Here is a 19,732-nt window from a genome sequence, read left to right on the forward strand (position 1 = left end):
AGGTATCTGGCTATCAGAAATGCTGCCCTTGTCCTAAAGTAACTTCAATGGTTTATGGACCAAGTTATGGATACCTTGTTCAAGTGATGTTAAAACAACTCATGGTTGTATAATTTTGGGTTATTTCTCAAATAGCCCCCGACTTTGTGACCGGTTCCTGCCTAGACCCCTACACTTTGTCAAAAATATCCAGATGACCCCCCTTTTTTACTTACCGTTATAAAACCGTTAACCAGTCAACATTTCTCTCTCTTCCATCTCATCACCTCTCTCTGCCACCTCATCTTCTCGCCACTTCATCGTCTTCTCCGGCAAGGTCGCCGAGGCCGGCCAATTTCTCGTTCGGCGACCTTCAAGTATTAAAGAAAAAAATTTATCTTCTCTCTCCTTTCTAAAAGAATTCTTTTTAAATATTTGAAGATCGCCGGTCGGAAAATTGGCCGGTCGGCGATCTTGCCGGAGAAGACGATGAGGTGGTGAGAAGATGAGGTGGCAGAGAGAGGTGATGAGATGGAATAGAGAGAAATGTTGACTGGTTAACGGTGTTATAACGGTAAGTGAAAAAGGGGGTCATCTGGGTATTTTTGACAAAGTAGGGAGCTTCACAAAGTTGAAGGTTATTTGGGAAATAATCGTATAATTTTCAACAAGAAAGGATTATTGGTTCTCATTTTCGGAGGTTCATTCATCGAATGAACCTATTTTGCTTGTTCAAGAAAAAGAAATCAAATGGACCTGTTTGGATAGATGTTGTTAGATGCTTTCAAAGAAACCGAAGTGTTACCACCTCTAGTCTGAAATTGATATGGTCCCTTGTTCTAAGTTAGAAACTGAGGCGAAAATAACGATTATTGGACTTGGACATGTAAGCTGTTCCACTTAAGTTCACTTGCCCGCCCAGGTTCTAGCTGTTCCACTTAAGCTCACTTGCCCGCCCAGGTTCTAGCTGTTCCACTTAAGTTCACTTGCCCGCCCAGGTTCTAGCCAGGGAAGTTAGCGTACTCATTCTACTCCCCTTTCGGGTGACGCAGTCCAGAACGTTCTTTCGCATGTGCACAGATGATGGTGGTTCCTGAGCGGCCACCCAGTGTTGATTCCCAATTATCCTTGACGTATTCTTCACTCACGTTCACTTACCACTTATTTCTCTGCTCTCCTTCAATAGATGAAGGTGCACTTCTTAAAGGATTAATTCCTGTTTGGTAGAGACAGAAGAGACTGAATTGAGCTCTTCGGGGAGAAATAATTAAGATTTTTCAACAGTTTAGTATCCTTTAATACTTGTTTTTTTTTGTTGAAGTGATTACATGTTGCTTTAAGTTATAATCCAAGCATCGTGACCCTTAGAATTTCAACACATTAATCCGTTCTAAACCACGTGTAAATTAAATAGTTGTACATGTACTTCTCTGAAACAAGAATACAAGATTATGAGAGGATTTCTATCCCAAATTTGGGATCTATAGACAAACAAGGAACATTTAAAAACTAACTAGTATTCTCAATAACACTACAAAATATTCTTTCTTATAATAGTATGTGGAAAGTAAGATTTTGCTTCGATTATAATTTAACCAACCTCTAAAATATATTCATTAAAATATAAATAACCCCAAACTTATTTTTCTTAGTGACAGCGGGGTTAATTTCTCAAATGAATAGCTTAATGACTGCCCTTTCGAAAGGGAAACATGAACTGTCAAACTTACAAATCTCTTCTTTGGATGCAGCTCTTCGCTCTATATCATCATTTACTATTACTACACAGACTGCAACAATAACCACAGAGACGTAAAATCTTGTTAAAGTTGAGACATTTACATAACCTCTGTGAACAACAACATCGTTATTCTAAGCTGCCTACTAGGAATTGTATTTACCACTACGGGTCACCTGCAAATTTAAAAGAATGGAATCTTTGATGAAAGAGGGTACCTTATATAGTGGATTAAACTTTGTATTCATCGACATGGATCCACTTTGTGGATGACCATTTATTTCCCTTGATCACTGGGCAACCACCTGAAACAGAAGTGAATAAAGAAATCACTTTGAAGCTTATCAAATGCGAGACCAATTAGTCGAAGAGGAATTTCATAATATTCATTGGCGAAAGACAAGTTATGCAACACTGGAATAATCTGCAGAAATGGCGTTCAGTGTTAAAGGAATATACCATGTAAACTTGATGGATCTAGAGAGGCATCCGGTCTCATGCTCCAGAAGAGTAATGCATCACCCATCCTAGGTTTAACGGAGAGACCCTTTTTCCCACATTCAGATAACTCGTTCCACCAAGATACAGAGCTGATGTTTCCTTTTGCAGATGGAAATACAGTCTCGCCTCCTTCTTCAACGTCAGAGCTATAAAAGGAACACCATAACAAAAAAAAAGCAGAGTTGGTACTGGTCTATCAGACACCTCTTTTTGGAAAGGAGGCGGATATCTAGATGAATGAAAGGAATACAATCCTTACAGATACATAAGAACAGTAGCAATTCGCTGACCCCCATTCTTAGTATTGAACTGATCAAGAAAGTAATCATAGTGAGGTTCGTATTTCTGTCCAACTTCATAGTGGAGAATTTGAAGCCCCTCTCCATGCTCTGTAAATTTTCGAGTTTGAATTATAAATTCTTGCATTGTAGTTAAATATAAGAGCCAAACGATATCAAGGTATTACACTAGAGCAGTAGACCGAAACAAGTTACAGGCCCCTAAACATGATACATATAACGAATACATAACTGTTTATCATGTCAAAACTAATGATGATAATGAGCAACTAATAGGAGAGATTAAACATGCTTGGTGTGGTCCATAGGCCTTGCTTGTCCCAAAGTGTTCGTGGGCGTATCTCACCCAAAAGCTAGCTCAAGAGGTGGGGATCGCCCTCACACTTACAAAATGACCACCACCCCTTCCACAACCGATGTGAGACTGGCACTTAAAAATTTCGTCATAAACAGCAGGAGTATGAAACTCTCTGATAGATAATGGTGGTTCTCCATGATAAACTGATGTAACTTGGACAAAAGGGCATTATTCATACTGTTGTCAGTTGATACTTCCAATACAAATTTCAATTCTCTAAGTAACGTCAAACTATTCTCATAATCTTTAAGATCATTAAGATGTTATTTTTAATGACGTTTTGCGAAAGGAAATACTATAACATTAACAAAGGTCTGACCCGCATACCTTCAGGTATGAAGGTGAAATCTGCAATCCTTTTCTCTATGCTTTTGATGATCTTATCTTGTCCTCTCCTGAGAAATGTACCGGAGCTTGTGCGCACCCTTAAAGATTGCAAGCACCGATTAACTACATCTTTCCATAATAAAGTAGAGAAAATGGTAGATTGAAAGGCCTATTAAACTAAAAAGGCAAGATAAGGGAAGCAAACCTGCTGTCTTTACTTTTACCAGTTTCACTATCGACCACAGTTGACTTCTCCATGTGAGGTTTGGCAAGATTAATTAAGTACTTGCATTCCTCCTCAGACTGCTCAAGAAAATACACGAGTCAAATTTTATTATTCTATGTCCTTATCACTAATTCTTAATCGATGACACTTACAAAGAAAAGAAATGCTAATAGACAACTTCTAAACAAAGCAAGTAATCAACATGAGAAGTAAAGCATGGGAAGATTAATAGAACGATAGCGTTTGCCAGTATATATCTACTAAAAAGCTCAATGCACGGTTTGTGCTTGAGCCTGTTTAATATCACAAAGGTCTTCTTTGGCTGCATCCAGGAAAAATAAGCTTATTAACATCTTTTGCTCCTACATTTTAAACGGCACTTGGATGAAGAGAACTGAAACATCCAATCCCAAGAATGTCAATAGGATATAATGGTTTCTGAATTCTACTGGTGTGATAGAGAATTGGCAATAAAAACATTTTTCTACTTCATATAGATACTTTCACTAATCTAAACAGGTACTAAGAGTCAATAATTAGAGGCATTGTTTCAAAGTCAATAGAAGTAAGGAAACCCTAGGAATTTACTTGGAACAGAAAAACCTAAAAGTCATATCTACAAAAAAGTTTATGACTTGTGCGATTGATCAATTGAAACAAATACTACTAGTAATTAGTTGCTAAATGATTAAGAAACCTACCAAATCTGACTACACATTCAAACAAGAAAATTCAGACTTCAAGATCATTTCAAAATGACGTCAACAATTAGAAACATTCATCAATTCAACAATTAGATCAAAATCCTACCAAGAAATTATGGTAAACAAAAGCTCTTGGTTCCCAAGAAATGATTTCCATCCATTGATCTCCTCTTTCCCCCAATCCGGCACTTCTACAATCAGAAAGTGAACAAATTTCAACAAACAGAATTGCACAAGATCCAGTAAGTGAATTCCATTAAATCATGAAATCAAAATTAGGTTAAAAAAAAGGCCACGAATTGTTCCTTAGTTACCTCTTCTTAATAAGCTTACGAGAATATGAACTGAGATCATTAGCTTGAGAATTTTCAACGTTATTATTAACTGGAAGAGAAAGAATTCCAAGAGCTAAAAGCAATAAAAGAACGAAAGAGAGCATTAGAAGCATAGCTAATACGAGAGTGTATGTAGAAGTTTTTCTATTCGCCGACCGGGAATGCCTTCCTCCTTTCGCCATTATTGCCATCTCCGATTACCTGAACCAAAAAACCCTAATTCCTTCCTTTTAGGGTAGAGGAAGAAGAATACACAGATCTGAAGTTTTTTTCTAGAGAGAGAAAGAGGAGAAGTATTTTCTTTACGTTTATATTTTTCTTTTTTCGGTTATTATCTGTGTGCAAATGTTCAAAGTTTTGAATCCGCCATAGCACGTCGGCTCCACCGTCTTGTCCAGATGGACTTCTTCTTCAATAGTTTTCTTTGCAAATGAGAAGATGTAATTTCAATTTGACCCAAATTTGTCACCAACTCAAAGTTTTAACCCCCATAATAGTCTAACACTCCAAATGAACCCCTTGACCTATTTCCCGCAGTCAACATTGAAAAGCCAATTATGGGTTTTACCTGACGGAGTGACGGTGGAAAGTTTTTTTTTTTTTGAGAAATCGACTACAAAGATCCTAAAATCAGACTCATCTACTATATTTAGTGTCTAAATTACATGGAATAAATCTTGGTGATAAACTGTTTCCACCAAGACTTGATCCCAAGACCTCATGGGCTTAAGAGGGATCTCCTACCACTACACCAAAAGGTGTGGACAGTGAAAAGTTCATGGAAAGCCCTTTGGGGCTTCGATTTTGAAACGGTAATAGTGTATAGAGAAAGAGAATGAGGTGAAGGAGATGGGTTGAGGTTGGGGTGGAAAAGAAAAAGAGGAGATGAAGATTGCCCACGGCTGATTTGAAGATAGAGAAAAAGCAAGGAGTAAATAAATGAAAAGATTAGGGTAAAAAGGAGAAGCGAAACTGAAGAGCTAAGTTAACCGACGAAAAATAAATTTTGAATTTTGGAACTTCCGACAAATATAGAGCCAACTTTTTCAAGGAATCAGAGGCCACATTAGATATAACAAAAATGAAAATGGATCAATTGACAAATATATAATAGTGGAGTAGTTAACTGAGGGGTGTTTTTGTCGGATCATCTTGTCCTTATTCTCTACACTTTGTCAAGTTTGAAGCTCATGGTCTTCTTTGTTTATTTTTTTTTTTCCAGCTAAGCCGCGTGGAAGAGCAGAAGCTCTATTCCCTCAATCTGATACACTATACCAATTCAAATCTGATAAATATATTCAGCCTTCTTATTCATTAATAGAGTCTGGATTCGATAACATTATCAAATATTGGGTATATAATACCATCATATCAATTGTGGATTTCCGAAGATAAAAATTAACTTCGTCAAATATGAGGTATGTGTTGTTTAAGTTTTCCTCGACAGCTGATCCCAGTTGCCGGTACTTCCTGTTGATCTGAATGTTGGGCCTGACTAGGAACCTCATCAGTTCTGCCATTACAGGCATCTGTTGTACCCATTGCAGTTCTTGAACGAAGCTTAGATGGTGTCGACATAGTGCTTCGACAGTTCTGATTACCCGCTGGGACTGAATTATTTCTTCGACGGAAGCTGCAATAGGAGCAAGGTTGTTATTCAATGGTCAATTCAATCAACTAAATCAATGATATATTGTTAGAGAACAAAGTTATTTCGGTAACCAAACACGAACACGGCAACACTTACTAGGGTAACTAAAAATGTGTTACAATCAAATAGGTGAGGTGCTTAAAACATAAAATAAAGCATGTCAGAATTGCGATGGAACCACCGACATAAGGTAGGGAGAAAGTGTTAGGTAATGGGTCAGAGGGTTAGATTTATATTGGCAGATCAAAATTGTGCTTGTGTGGACTTAGGGGTTAGGAATTAATAATAATTTACCGTATCGAAATTACGAAGCTGAGTCAGAGTATCAGCAAAGTCAGCAGGCGGTTGACATGAGAATCGCACATTCTCTCCGGTATGTGGATGCTTAAACCTACAATAATTCGAGTAGGAATACGAAATAATGTACCCACAAACTATCAACTTGAAATAAGTGAGATAATATTAAGAGTTTTGAGTTCTCCTTTCTTACCCAAGAGCAAAAGCATGGAGGCAAGGTCTCTCTAATTTATCAACCAATTTGGAGAGCTGGCCATGACTGCTGGAAGGGATTCTGGGTTTAATCAATGAGAGAGCCATGCCCTTGGTTCCTCCATACACTTCATCGCCTAAAAGAGGAATTCCAATATACTTCGCATGTGCACGGATCTACTTCACAACAATTTTGTTTGTAACATAAATTTCAATAAACATGAAGTGTGTTGTGTGGTAAAAAAAATTTTGGTAATTATTTAACAGTTCAAGCAATTCTTTCTGAAAGATGTAGAAAGAGCTTAATCTTTCATAGGAAATAAGTTGCATTATAAAATACATTTTTATTCATTCCCTCAGAAAGATTATTAACAAGCTGATACACGAAAGACTTGAACTACCTGATGAGTACGTCCAGTTTCTAATTTCCACTCGACCAGGGCAGAACCACCACCAGCAAGAACTTCAACTACATTGTACCTGATTTTCATTTTCCAAATTACCCCGAAAGTTAGAAGTTTTGAAAATTATCACACTCAGAAGCTAAGGTTCCTTTGACCTTTCTCCAGTATCCTCATGTGGGTCATAGACGAAAGAGCCATAAGAATCTTAGTGCTGATACGTAAGTGTCTAATCTCTAAGGTGATATTGGCCAGTCACCGAGATGCATGAGTAACATTCATAAACAATGGTTTGCTTTGTTTCTTTCTTTTTCAGCCAGATCCGTAATCGCAGTTGACTTTTGTTACAGGCAGTAGTTCAAGATGCCACAAATAAGGGTGCACTGACATGCACCATATCAATACCTCAGAAATATTAGAACATGCTGAGATTACATAATAAAATTTTTAATTTCGTTTATGTGATCTCATGTTTCATATTAAACAACACTTTTGATGCAGAAATATGAGACACTTTTTGCTCTATGTTTGTACTCGTATATTTCAGAGGGGAAAAAAAGTAGAATGTATAATGATACATAAATACCTACTGGCAGCATAACGGACGTGTCTACAGCTATGAGGTCCTGACATGGCAGTCATACGAATCCGGTTGTTCATATCACGGCCTATTGGGACTTCAATACGCCCAGAAGTTGGGGAAGGAACTCCTGAAGTTAGACTCATGTACACTCTATGGATTGTATGTAGCTTGAATTGTTCAGATAATTGGGCATGAGAATGTTCATTCTGTCACAAAGAGATGATAATGTGGAAATGAGTTGAAAAATCTCAGCTTCTTAAACCAATATAGTCGTAGACTATAGATTCTGACTTCAAATAGATGAAATAATATTACATATACATATAGATGAAATATACATTTACATATTAGTAACGGGTCGGGGCCAGGGATATAACTGACCTTTGCAACAACGAGCAGTCCACTGGTTCCTTTATCTAATCTATGCACTATACCAGGGCGAACTGATGCAACAGAAGTTCTCGAGATAACTTCATCACTAGAACTTTGACCCGAAGAAAAGCTTCCGCATTCCTCATCAGAAATATCCTCAGTCTCGGATAATATATCACTATTTAGTGTTGATATAGTCGGAAGTGTACAGTGATGCAGAATGCCATTTACAAGCGTTCCATTAGGGTTGCCAGGTGCTGGATGAACAACCTAAAAGTAACGCAGTAAAAGAACTTTATGGAAGGCAAACGGTACACAACAATGAATCTATCAAGAAATACAATCATGAGGTGACCACGTACAGAGAGATTTGACAGTTGAAGCAGTCGTGCAGATCTAGTGAAGGTACAAAATATCCTTTTGAAAGAAGAGGAAGTTGTGTAAATGGAAAACTCAGTAATCCCTATTGCAGTTTCTTCTAAAGTTTTTGGCGATCCCACCATGAATATTCAATCTCACGACTCAAAATCCTAGTTAAGTAATGAGCTAGTACTTTCATGCGTAGACTGAGGACAAAAAAATGGACTAAAACGCAAAGTACAGATGACATCTCGACAAGGAAAAAAGCTGCACTGGGTGTAGGTATTTAACTTATCAAAATGATAAGAAAGCAAGTTGGAAACTACTCATAACTTTTCTTGCACAGTCAGTGTATCCTAATTACCTTTCGAGATTCGGTATCTCAAATCATTAGGAGAGGAAGATGGAATGACAAAACCAGACAGGCATAGAAAGCTCAGTTTTATAAGTTCAAACATTTGATTAGTTAAAGGCAGAAGATGTGAAAAGGTTTACGGCTCAAGGAAAAACCACACATTTTCCACAAAGTTAAGAAAATGTTTAGTTACTTAACAATAACATAACAACAGATGTGTATTTAAGGATGAAGGTTAACACATGAAGTAGGAAGGACCGATGAATGAAAACAAGAAATCTCCTACTTTCAAGAATCAAATTGAAAAAAGGGAAAAAGTTAAAGGTTGCACACTTTGATGAGGCGAGGCTTTGCCTCAAAACAGTTGATTTGGAGAAGTAAAAGAGACACATACTACGCTACTTTGCTACAACAATTATAAATTAAGTGCCGAACAAACGAAAGACCAACTGGTCTAAGTCCCCTAAACAAAGTAAAGAAAAGGTTTTCTTTTTGTAAGTTGACATTGAGCAAACAAAGATACGTAAGCCTCACTAAGAAAACGTATCATTTTGCCTTGAAACACTACCTACCTATAATATCCCATATTACAGACAATCTAAAAAAAAAAGAAATTAGGTTTCGGAACTAAAGATTTACCATATGTGCAGGTTTGTTTACAACAAGAACATGCTCATCTTCGTAAACTATATCCAGAGGTATATCTTCTGGTTCAGCACGTAACGGTTGCAACTCCGATATTGTGCAATTCACCATATCCCCTGATCTGATTACATGTGAAACCTGCTTAGGAATATTAAATCAAGTACCCAATTAGCATAAATTTAGCTCTCACATTGCTCTCTAGTAAGGAAGAAACTTAAACCACATTTCATGAATTCTAATAACACAATGTGAAATTCAATAAAAAGAGAAGCTAATAAAAATATGAACCAGTAAAGAGAACAAGTAGTCCCCTTGGGAAGATTTTAAAAATGACAATTTGACTCTAGTTGATTACCTTATTGATTGTTCGGCCATTAACAGAAACTAAACCAGAACGAATGCTAGATTGAACTCGAGCTCTACTAATGCCGGAAATACGAGAAGAGATCCAAGAATCAATTCTAGATTTTCCGGAACCATCTGTAACAGTCTCTTCTAAGTTAATTCCAGCATAGTTGTTTCTATGGCCGGTAGGGTTTTGTTGTTCTTCATGAGATTCATCAGTAACTAAGGTTTGAGCTGATGATGAAGAAGGAGAGGAAGAGCATTTGATAGTATTGAAAACCCTAGAAGTTTTAGGGTTACGATGGAGAAGGTAGATAGAGGTAGAGTTACAGAGTGTTTTGGCTGAAGGAGATGATGAGCAAGTAAATGAGGATAACGAAAACATTTTCTCCCTTCTTTCTTGTGTTTGGACTTGTCCAACTATGTAGGCATAAGTAACTACTCCCATTCCATTTAACCAAATCCGATATGGATGTCACTTTTTCAACAATTGTGTATATCCAAATCAATAAGTACTAAAACATGGATGTTACCTTTTCTGATTGTGGATATTGTTATTTCACTTTGTGTTGTTCAGATACAAGACCTCTTATATTGTTACTAGGGGTATAGCCCGTGTCAATAGAGCACAGAAATTTCTATATTTATGTTATACAAAATTATCAAATATTTTGATCTTATACAGATATTGAAGTAATAAAAATATGTTAAAAATAATATCCGAAATTATATTGAGTTGTTTGAAGGGTTGCTTGAAGGGAGAAAATAAGAAAGAGCGAAAATTAGTTAGAGAATTTGTAGGGAGTGGGTAGTTATTTTGAGTGTTAAATATCTATCTTTTCAAATACTCTTTAAAAAGAAGGTCATGATTTACAAAAGAAAATTGGACGACCGAGATTTATAAACCAAAGTTATGACATGGCACCAAAACCTATGTCATTTGTTATATAGATTAAGAATATTCAAGCAATTTAAGTGTTGATTAAAAATTGTTCAGATATCAAGGACTCTTATAGTGTTATTAAGCATATTCGAGCGATTTAAGTGTTGATTAAGAGTGCGTTACTCTTCAGCTTTTTTTTTTTTGATTTAGCGTTACTCTTCAGCTTAAAATATAATCAGACTGTCCCTACTTTTAACTTTAACCAACTTCTTCAAACTCCTTCAGAGATTATAGAGAGATCATTATCACTCTTAATCATTTCCCATTGTCGATTAGGAAATTGAGAACCATACTCTCCCTTCTAGATTGCTAATCGAGGCTAGAAGTCTTCCACTCTCTATGCTAAAAAAGACAAACAGAGAAATAGGTTAAAGGAAAATCACCAAATGCAGTCATTTTCAAAATGAAGCATAATCTAGTCCCCAATAGTTCACCATTTCTACAAATAATAACTTCTGGTAAGAGGTACATATTAATGAAGTAGAGACAAGAGCTAGACAAACCAGGTCTTTACATACACTAAGTTATGCTGTCATTACAAAATGCTAAAGTTTTCTTGATCAAAGAATTGTGATGATTAGAAACCTAAAAGAAAAGTTCAGTAAAAAAGGGGGACCGATGGATTGTGGTCGATCGAAACCGTCCACCCATTTATTCACTCAAAATATTAATATACCGTGAAGAAAACATAAGAAAAGAACAGGCGCCACGAAGTCTAATGCAGTTACAGAGAGAGAGGGCGAGCGCAGGCTTCTCTTCGCTTAATTGGATGCATCACGACTGTAGAATGCATCTAAGGTCTTTGCTGGTATACGGTGGAGAAGCTCGCGAGGGAAGATACGGAGCAGTGTCCATGCCAAATCAAGTGACTGGAATATGTTTCGGGTATCATAAGCTCCTTGTGCTACAAACTTCCTCTCAAATTTGTCAAGGAACTCAAGATATAACTGTTTTTATCAAGAAAATCAGATAATTAGATTGTGATTGATAAAATAGATGAGAAGAAAAAAAAGTAAGCCAGTTCTGTGAATGTATTTGTTTGTGCATATGGTGTGTTCACCCAGAAGTTAGTCGAATATCAGGGAATAAGCTAAAGGATGGTATAGAATATCGTTCAGCCAGAGACCCTCCGTTACTAAGATCCATCATCCAACAAAAGTAAGAAATTCTGCATATTGACAAGTCTAGGTGAAATTTTGGTTTGCTCGTTCGGCAAAACTTGGAAGTTCAGCTAAAAATCCCCGAGAAGACAGGGTCTCTTTAGGATCTACCCTAGAGTGTGATGTAGAGGAGGGATTATCAGTGAACATGCATGTACTAATTCGCGATGTAACAAGACCCAACCACATGATTTGTAGGACCTTAAACGGTCAAATCACCCATGCAAAACCGAAGCTTGGGTAACAAATTGGTATTAACAACGATAGGAGGAAAAAAGATACCAGGTCTTCGGATGAAAGTGCTTCTTCTCCAACCACAGCTTTCATTGCCTGCACATCCTTTCCAATAGCGTAATTGGCGTATAGCTGAAGAAAACAGATTAAGAAGTTCATTTAAAAAACAAAAAAAAATCTAAAAGAGATTTTGTAGCTAGGGTCTCTATCACACTGACCTGGTTAGAGACATCAGAATGGTCTTTGCGAGTCATTCCCTCCCCAATAGCACTCTACATGTAACCAATAAGAAAAATTCATTAAAAAATACGGAACTTGTAATTTATGTAATACTGAATTTATGTAATACTGACTAGAAGAGAGTTTCTTGACCTTTGAGCCGAAGGAATGACCTTACCTTCATCAATCGGGACAGTGATGGGAGAACATTGATTGGTGGGTATATCTGTTGAATGAAGCAATAGAAAAAATGTCAGTTCAAGAACAAATCATAGATGATGATCAGTTATAAACAAAAAGTAACAGAACACCTAAACACCTAAAGCTGAAACTATTAAAAATAGAAGTGACAACTATGTCACAGTAGTAGATTCAGATTCACGTTCACCAAAGCGTTATTGTATATCAAGAGTGTTGAAGGTGTCAATACTTACGACAGTTCAGACTTCAGATATTCTGAAAGCTTGAAATGTCAGCTAAGTTGTACCAGTACAGGGAAGAAAGTCCACTAATACATTTTCTCATACATAACTTGGCAACACAGCTTGTGCTTTTACCTATTCTCCTCTTTTTTCTTATGAAAATGATAGTGCATTCCTGCATGAACTGCATAGTTCTTACTCTTCTATTTTTCTTTGCACCTAGTATGAATCTACACTTGATGGTTACTTACACAAAGGATGGAATGGGGGTTGCCAGGAACTAAAGGTATATATATATACACGTAGATCCAGTTTCACTTCATTTATGAATTAGAGAACTATCTGCAAAGTAAATGAATCGCTAGGTTATGTAAACTTACCTGTCGATTGTGAAGCTGCCTATCAATGTATATCTGCCCCTCAGTAATGTAACCCGTAAGATCCGGAGTTGGATGCGTAATATCTGACCAAGTAAATAAAATTAATTTCTTTTTAACATCACTTGATTCTTATAACAATAAATAATATGCTACTAGGAGAGTGTATGTAGAAATTTTCGTAAGTGTTGAAGTACCATCATTAGGCATAGTTAAGATGGGAATTTGCGTGATAGAACCCTTTCGGCCTTCAATACGCCCAGCACGCTCATAGATGGTTGCAAGATCTGTATACATATACCCAGGATATCCACGTCTACCTGGTACTTCCTCTCTCGCAGCAGAAACCTAATTTGGAAAAGAGTATTTTACTTCATAAAAAATATGACCCCAACTCCCTAAGACTGTATTACAACAAGACTGCAATATAGTTGTTGTACTAAATCAATTATTTGCCTAGTGGGATCATTGGCCTATAAAAAAATAAGAGATGACATTAAAGTTGTTGCTCCATTATTGTTTTTTTACATGTAATTTAAACTTATAATACCGCCGCCCATAAATTTTAAAAATAAATTACCTCACGAAGTGCATCTGCATAAGAACTCATATCTGTTAGAATAACCAGAACATGCTTGCCGCATTCATAAGCCAAATATTCCGCAGTAGTGAGAGCAATTCGAGGGGTGATGATACGTTCAATTGTGGGATCATTAGCCTATAGAAAATAATCACAAAAATGTAAGTAAAGTGTAAATGAATAACTTCAGTTCCATAACAAACCCAGAGTATAAAATATATAACCAGAAGTTGCATTTACAGTTGAATAGTTTTCCAATATTAGTGGGCCAAACTTAATTAAACAAAATTACCAGGTTAAGGAACAAGGTAACTCTCTCCATTGACCCATTTTCTTCAAAATCACGTTTAAAAAATTGTGCTGTTTCCATGTTTACACCCATAGCCGCAAAGACAATGGCAAAATTGTCCTCCTCCCCATCCTGTTTACGATATATTGTTTGTTAACATGATTTTGAGTATCGTAGAGTACCAAAAAATACAAACAGTAAAATGACTATTGACAGCATTATGAGTTGCACACAATCAATTTTGAGCTTTCATTCTTGGCTTTGCTTAGCAAACAAGCGTATCAGTGGCAAGAATTGTTGTGGGTGGTGTTGGATCATGAACACCAAAAAGAGCAAATAGATACTCAGTGAACAAGGTTCCATTGATTTGTACTTGTAAGCTCCTACACTTGTACCAGTTATGGTTTTCCTGCATTCAGTCATTTATACCAGCACACCAAATATTATGGTGTCAGTAAGCTGTACCTCCAAGAGATTTTCGGTCTTCTCCAACCGCTTTACAAGACCAGCCTGACGACAGATTTGAGCAGCAATTTCATTATGAGGAAGACCAGCAGCAGAAAAAAGTGGGATCTTTTGTCCTCGAGCAATGGAGTTCATGACATCAATTGTTGAAATTCCGGTCTGAATCATTTCTTCTGGGTAGGTTCTCTCACTAGGATTGATAGAACTTCCTGGACAAGAGAATATGGCCTCATGAGATGGAGGCATGAATATAATACTTACATTTCAAGGTGTTATGGGAAGGCTAGCAGATGAATATGAAATAGTATGTCGTCAAATTTCTCACCAGAAATATCCAGGTAAGCTTCGGGTAGAATAGGAGGTCCATTGTCAATTGGTTTCCCTGATCCATTGAAAATTCGTCCAAGCATGTCTAACGAGACTGGAGTTTTTAGAACCTGCAGAAGGCAAATTTTAAGACGATGACAAAAATTGGTCAGAGAGGAGTTATTTGTTGCTTTAGTTAGGAGTTATTTGTTGCTTTAGTTTGTCTGAGAGCGAGAGAGCCTCGGTGTGGTACACAGTTAAAGACAGTTGTTACCTTAATTTTTTAGGTTCCTAATAAGGTCAAAAGTTCTGATCTAAAGAAAGGAATACTTTTGCAATATTTGATGTTCCTTGAATTTGTCATTTTGTATACATATTTGAGATCCACGTGAGATATACAATTACATTAAAGATCTATCTATACGAATTTAAAGTTAGCTCCCAGTTTAAGAAATATAACGAAGTAAGATTACATAACAAAACGATATCATAAAGTAGACCAACACAAGGCGGGGGAAACAAGTAAGAGGAGTGAAGAAAAACAAAAAGTTCCATACCTCTCCTGTAAATTGCACGGTTGTGTACTTGTTGTCAATTCCTGAAGTTCCTTCGAAGACCTGGCAAAAACAATATCGCATAAAAAAGCCAAAACGTTAAAAACATGTTGGTCTCCAAAGAAGTACATGTAAAAGTATAACAGCAAACATATGCTAATACAACCAATCAACCATTTAGTTTGGAGGCAGATGCATATAGATTTAGACGAGGGATATGCGGTATATTATACAAGAAGCCTGCTTAATGGGAAATGAAGGGAAGAATGAGCAACCATATAACTCAGAGAGGATCATTATAGGACAACGGTGTAGGACTCTGTCTGGGCAACAAGAGTTTTGAACATGAGAAGTTACAAATGCAATATGCAAGCAAAGATAACGTAAAGGACTCCGAAGTCAAACATGTCAACATACACAACTTAAAATTACTAAGAACAACTAAAAACCCCTTAAAATATGAGGTATTGATAATAAATCAGGGATAGCTTGACAACCTGCACAACTGCTTTCTCTCCATCAACTTCTAGGACTTGACCACGTCTGGTAGTTCCATCTCCCAAGCGAATATTGACAATCTCCTGATATTTGGGACCCTGAAACGATTAAAAAGTAACGTCAATGACACTGCACACCACATCCCTGCAGCATAAGTAACAATAAAACAGAATAACCAACAGGAAAATGCAATAGTTATACCTTAACTTTCTCTAAAATAACTAGTGGTCCTGCAACTCCAGAAACAGTTCTGTATTCTGAAATTCACAAAGAAAATGATGATTTCATCATCAGTGATCCATGTTATCTTAACTCAAATATATGAAGTGAGATAAAATACACACTTAGCATACAGAATATAGTCAAGCTAGTAGGTTAATCCTTCTCCTTAAGTGATGAATAAACAGTTGAATAAAAAATAATATTACATAAGCTCTTCACTTGGGTAATCTAAATTCATGAGTAAACATGGCCCAGGAGATTCTAGTTCGTAATTTTGAGTTCCGAGCAACTAAAGATCTAATGAAACTGAGATAGGAAGCTCCCTCTCCAATTACCAACACAAAAGACGGCTAAAAGTATATAGGATATATGGAATATCAAGAGTCCAAACCAATGATATCAAAAGCAAAATTTTGCAATAACAATGAAAAACAGTATAAAATGTGATATATACAAACAGATCTAGTAGACGATTTTTCACCTTCTTCAAGATAACACGACTTAATAGTTTGAAAAAGAAAAAGTATTAGCGAGAACTTACCCATTCCAATCTCCAGAGATCCCTCGTCCAAGTCATTTTGTAACCCACCCATCTTCAAGCTGATAACCTAAAGAAATTTCAAAGAGAAGATTTCGATAAAGCTTATAAAGATAAGAAAACATGAAACATAAGCTTTCTTAATCAAATTGAACCCTTAACCTAGGCATAGTCTACTCAATGAACGCAAGGGATGAGTCTCACAAGTTAATTGTTAAAATCAATTAAACTTAAATCTTTCAATTTCAAATACGAAATCAAAAGTAACAAAAGTAGAACAGCATCTTGGTACTTGAACAGGGAAATCAAACAGGATCTAAAGCTTTCCCCTAAAAACTCCAAAACTCATTTTTCTCAACCGAGCAAAAGAGAACGAACATTGATTTTCAAAACCAAATTATTTCAAAAGAAGAGAACAAACCTGAAGAAATCCCTAAAAATTATCAAAAAACTAACAAAACTACCCGATTAAACAACGGAAGTAATGGAATTGATCGTCCAACTTAACCAACGAAAATCAGCAAATTCAAACACCAAAAATCAAGTTGCAGGAAGTGCGTTGAAAGATTGAAAAGTTTCGGAGATTAAATTAAACGATAAGATCTTAAAAATTACTTACTTTTGATCCGTCAGAGCAATAGAAGTGAGCGGTGAAGAGAGAGAGAGATCTGATGGACAAGAAAAACAAACCAAACAACACAGCAATCTGAAATCTCTATAGCTGCTATTATTATTAGTATTATAAATTTATTTATTTTTCTTCTTAATATTTATATTTCTTTTTAGTAGTAAACTAAATTACTTTTATACAATGATAATGATATATTCCAATTCTCAAAAAAAAAAAAAAAATGATATATTCCAATGACATATAGTTTCGTGGCCCCAATTAGGGTTGAATCATAATGGGTCGATTGACCAATAAGGCAATAATAAGTACACCTTCAATATAAAGGTCAGGCAAATTTTACTTTTACAAACTCCTTCTTGTCCATTATTTTTTTTGTTGGAAGTCCATTATTTTATCTAATGGGTGCTTCTAAAGGCACCAGACCAAAAGGCTGTTAGCATCCATCTCTGTTAGCACCAAGCTCAATCGCTCCTTTCTCTATTAGCACCATCCAACTATGTAGGCACCAGTCAAGTGGAGGTAACCTTATCCCCTCCATCCAGTCTGTCTAATTCTATTAAGTCACGGATTAGCCAATCTGTTACTCTTCACATACTCACGGATTGGTTAATTCGTTTCTCTTCACATACTCACGGATTGGTCAATCCGTTTCTTTTCACATACTCACAGATTGGCTAATCCGTGTGTTTGGTTGTGAATTTATGGATTGGTGGTTAAAACCTGGACTCTTTTGTTAGTTGAATGATGAACAAATCACTCGGATTGATGGTTTCGAATAAAAGAATGGTCGCGGGTAAGTGTCGTTGTCGTTGCCGTCGCCGGAGAATGTTGCATTCTTTTCTAGAGTTTTGTTTTGGAAGAAAAATTAATTGTGATTCTTTTTGTTTTGAAAGAAGAAGATGGAAGAAGCAAACGAAGGTGAACGTCACCCACATTAAAAATCGATGCTTATAGAGAACTCGGGTCAATGACCATTGACCCGAGTCAATAAAATTGCCGGATGCTAACAGATTTTTGGCCCGGTGCCTTTAGAAGCACCCTTATCTAATTCAAGCTATATTTTTTTCTTCTCTTGTTTAAAGGAACTTTAAGCATTTCATTAAAAAAAATGAAATTCAAGCATAGAAGTAAGCACAATTTTAATTTGGCTTATCTTTCCACTATTAATATAAATAAGAAACAACATGCTTCCTAAATAAAGATTATTATAAAAATAAAGAATTGTACATTTGGATCTGATCTATACTCATATTAATAAGAACATGTATCGTGTCAGGTTTTTGTGTTTAAGATAGGACAAAATAAGGGTAAAAGTTAAAGTGTTTTTTATGTTACAACAATAAAGTTAAAGTGTTGTTCTCACTTGGTACAGTTTCATGTATACAAAGTTTATACTTAAAAGATATAGAATTACATCCACATTGTGTGGTTGTCCAAAACTCTCACATTTAGTCACGATATCATAGCAAATTTTCAAAGAGTAAAAGATCGTATCGGCGTTCAACCATGAGAAGTTGATGGATTTGATTATTATTGAGGAAATATTTCATTCAAAAAAAAAAGATAATCAAGGAAATTGGAAACTTCCTCGAACTTATAGACATTATATTTTAGGGTATGTTTGATACGTAGAAAACTATGTGGATGGAAAACCTAGTTTTCCTTATGGAAAATAAAATCAAATTGTTTAAATGTGAAATCAAAGTTTAAGTGTTTGATAGGGAAGTTGGAAAATCAGGAGAGTGCCTTTAGAAGGTTATATAATATAATGTTAAGTATTTGAGGGATGCCTTTAGAATTTCGGCTTCTTTTCTTCCCCAAATCCCATCGAATTTCAACAAACCCTAAGAGTGAGAGAAAAAGCGCAGAGCACAGAGAGAGATGAAGATTGAAGAACTACAATCAACATCTAAGAAGCAAAGAAGTTATCTTCTTCTCTTCTCCAAATCGTTTATAGTTTGTTCAGCTTGGTTAAAGCATAACTCCATTAAAGCAAAGGTCGGTTGAAGCAATGGCCGATTGAAGCAAATCTTAGGGTTTTCTTTTGTTTTTTGTTGTAATTTGTTCGTATTCTTCATCCTTGCAAAGCTCGGTTGAATTAAGGTTTCTATTTGTTCTTGGTTATAATTTGTTTTTCTTGTTCATGATTTTTTAATTTGTTTGTCTTGTGATTTCTGATCCTTTAATGGTGGAAATCTGAGAACAACTTTTTACTTATTTTTGTGAGTGTTTTGATAAATTGTAGATTCTTACACCAATTTATGTGGAGTTTCCAGAGAGGGACATGATTCAAACCCTAAAACTCCCCTGTGTTGACAATGATTCTAGAGAGAGAAGAGTGATTCCAAGAGAAACGAGAGAGAGAGAGGGAGAGGGAGGTAGAGGAATGATCAGTCGAAAAAGAGGGAGAAGGGGAGAAAAGGATGGGTAATGAATTTATACAAATACCCTCGAAAGAGAAGAGATAGCGCAAATTTGGGACGTGTGGGTGAGAAATGGGTTTTCGTATGTAAAAGGTGGTGAAATATTTTGGACGATTTTCACACTTTTTTTCCATCAGAATTTGACTTTCACACCTTAAGTGTCCTACGAAACAGTAGAAAGTTAATTTTCGTAAACTTGATTT

At 36.1% G+C, this 19,732-nt stretch overlaps 3 protein-coding genes across 6 annotated transcripts; all 3 read right to left on the reverse strand.

The window, feature by feature from the left end:
- Window positions 1–1,349: 1,349 nt before the first annotated feature.
- LOC147544956 (putative prolyl 4-hydroxylase 3) lies at window positions 1,350–4,871 on the reverse strand. 2 transcript variants are annotated; one of them, XR_015223396.1, is made up of 8 exons: window positions 4,447–4,865; window positions 4,239–4,323; window positions 3,408–3,505; window positions 3,203–3,300; window positions 2,478–2,607; window positions 2,177–2,364; window positions 1,865–2,022; window positions 1,350–1,828 (listed from the first exon to the last, which is right to left on the reverse strand). XR_015223396.1 is itself a non-coding variant. In XM_086634701.1 (8 exons), the coding sequence occupies exons 1-7, from the start codon at window positions 4,656–4,658 to the stop codon at window positions 1,949–1,951; spliced, it is 885 nt and encodes a 294-aa protein (XP_086490827.1). In that variant the 5' UTR covers window positions 4,659–4,871; the 3' UTR covers window positions 1,350–1,769; window positions 1,936–1,948. The 2 variants fall into 2 exon arrangements, 1 of the variants encoding a protein (XP_086490827.1); XM_086634701.1 differs by having other exon boundaries at window positions 1,350–1,769; window positions 1,936–2,022; window positions 4,447–4,871.
- An 882-nt stretch (window positions 4,872–5,753) lies between these two features.
- On the reverse strand, window positions 5,754–10,234 carry LOC147544957 (Pseudouridine synthase family protein). The gene is made up of 8 exons (XM_086672754.1): window positions 9,679–10,234; window positions 9,318–9,461; window positions 7,973–8,233; window positions 7,595–7,797; window positions 7,009–7,087; window positions 6,609–6,784; window positions 6,413–6,509; window positions 5,754–6,100 (listed from the first exon to the last, which is right to left on the reverse strand). The coding sequence occupies exons 1-8, from the start codon at window positions 10,114–10,116 to the stop codon at window positions 6,083–6,085; spliced, it is 1,416 nt and encodes a 471-aa protein (XP_086528880.1). The 5' UTR covers window positions 10,117–10,234; the 3' UTR covers window positions 5,754–6,082.
- An 871-nt stretch (window positions 10,235–11,105) lies between these two features.
- On the reverse strand, window positions 11,106–17,437 carry LOC147544958 (V-type proton ATPase subunit B2-like). Of its 3 annotated transcripts, none has more exons than XM_086672755.1 (15): window positions 17,095–17,437; window positions 16,479–16,545; window positions 15,917–15,972; window positions 15,715–15,813; window positions 15,221–15,280; window positions 14,683–14,794; window positions 14,358–14,566; window positions 13,896–14,024; window positions 13,604–13,741; window positions 13,221–13,371; window positions 13,027–13,109; window positions 12,403–12,450; window positions 12,224–12,277; window positions 12,054–12,137; window positions 11,106–11,558 (listed from the first exon to the last, which is right to left on the reverse strand). In XM_086672755.1, exons 2-15 carry the CDS (start codon window positions 16,528–16,530, stop codon window positions 11,373–11,375), a joined length of 1,461 nt encoding a protein of 486 aa, XP_086528881.1. In that variant the 5' UTR covers window positions 16,531–16,545; window positions 17,095–17,437; the 3' UTR covers window positions 11,106–11,372. The 3 variants fall into 3 exon arrangements, with proteins under 3 accessions (XP_086528881.1, XP_086528882.1, XP_086528883.1); XM_086672756.1 differs by having other exon boundaries at window positions 16,897–17,103; XM_086672757.1 differs by lacking the exon at window positions 17,095–17,437 and adding an exon at window positions 16,940–17,092.
- Window positions 17,438–19,732: the final 2,295 nt, after the last annotated feature.

This window comes from Eschscholzia californica, unplaced genomic scaffold (assembly GCF_041429995.1).
Source record: "Eschscholzia californica isolate CP2 unplaced genomic scaffold, dmEscCali1.0.p SCAF_4, whole genome shotgun sequence".
In the NCBI taxonomy this organism is placed as follows: Eukaryota; Viridiplantae; Streptophyta; class Magnoliopsida; order Ranunculales; family Papaveraceae; genus Eschscholzia; species Eschscholzia californica.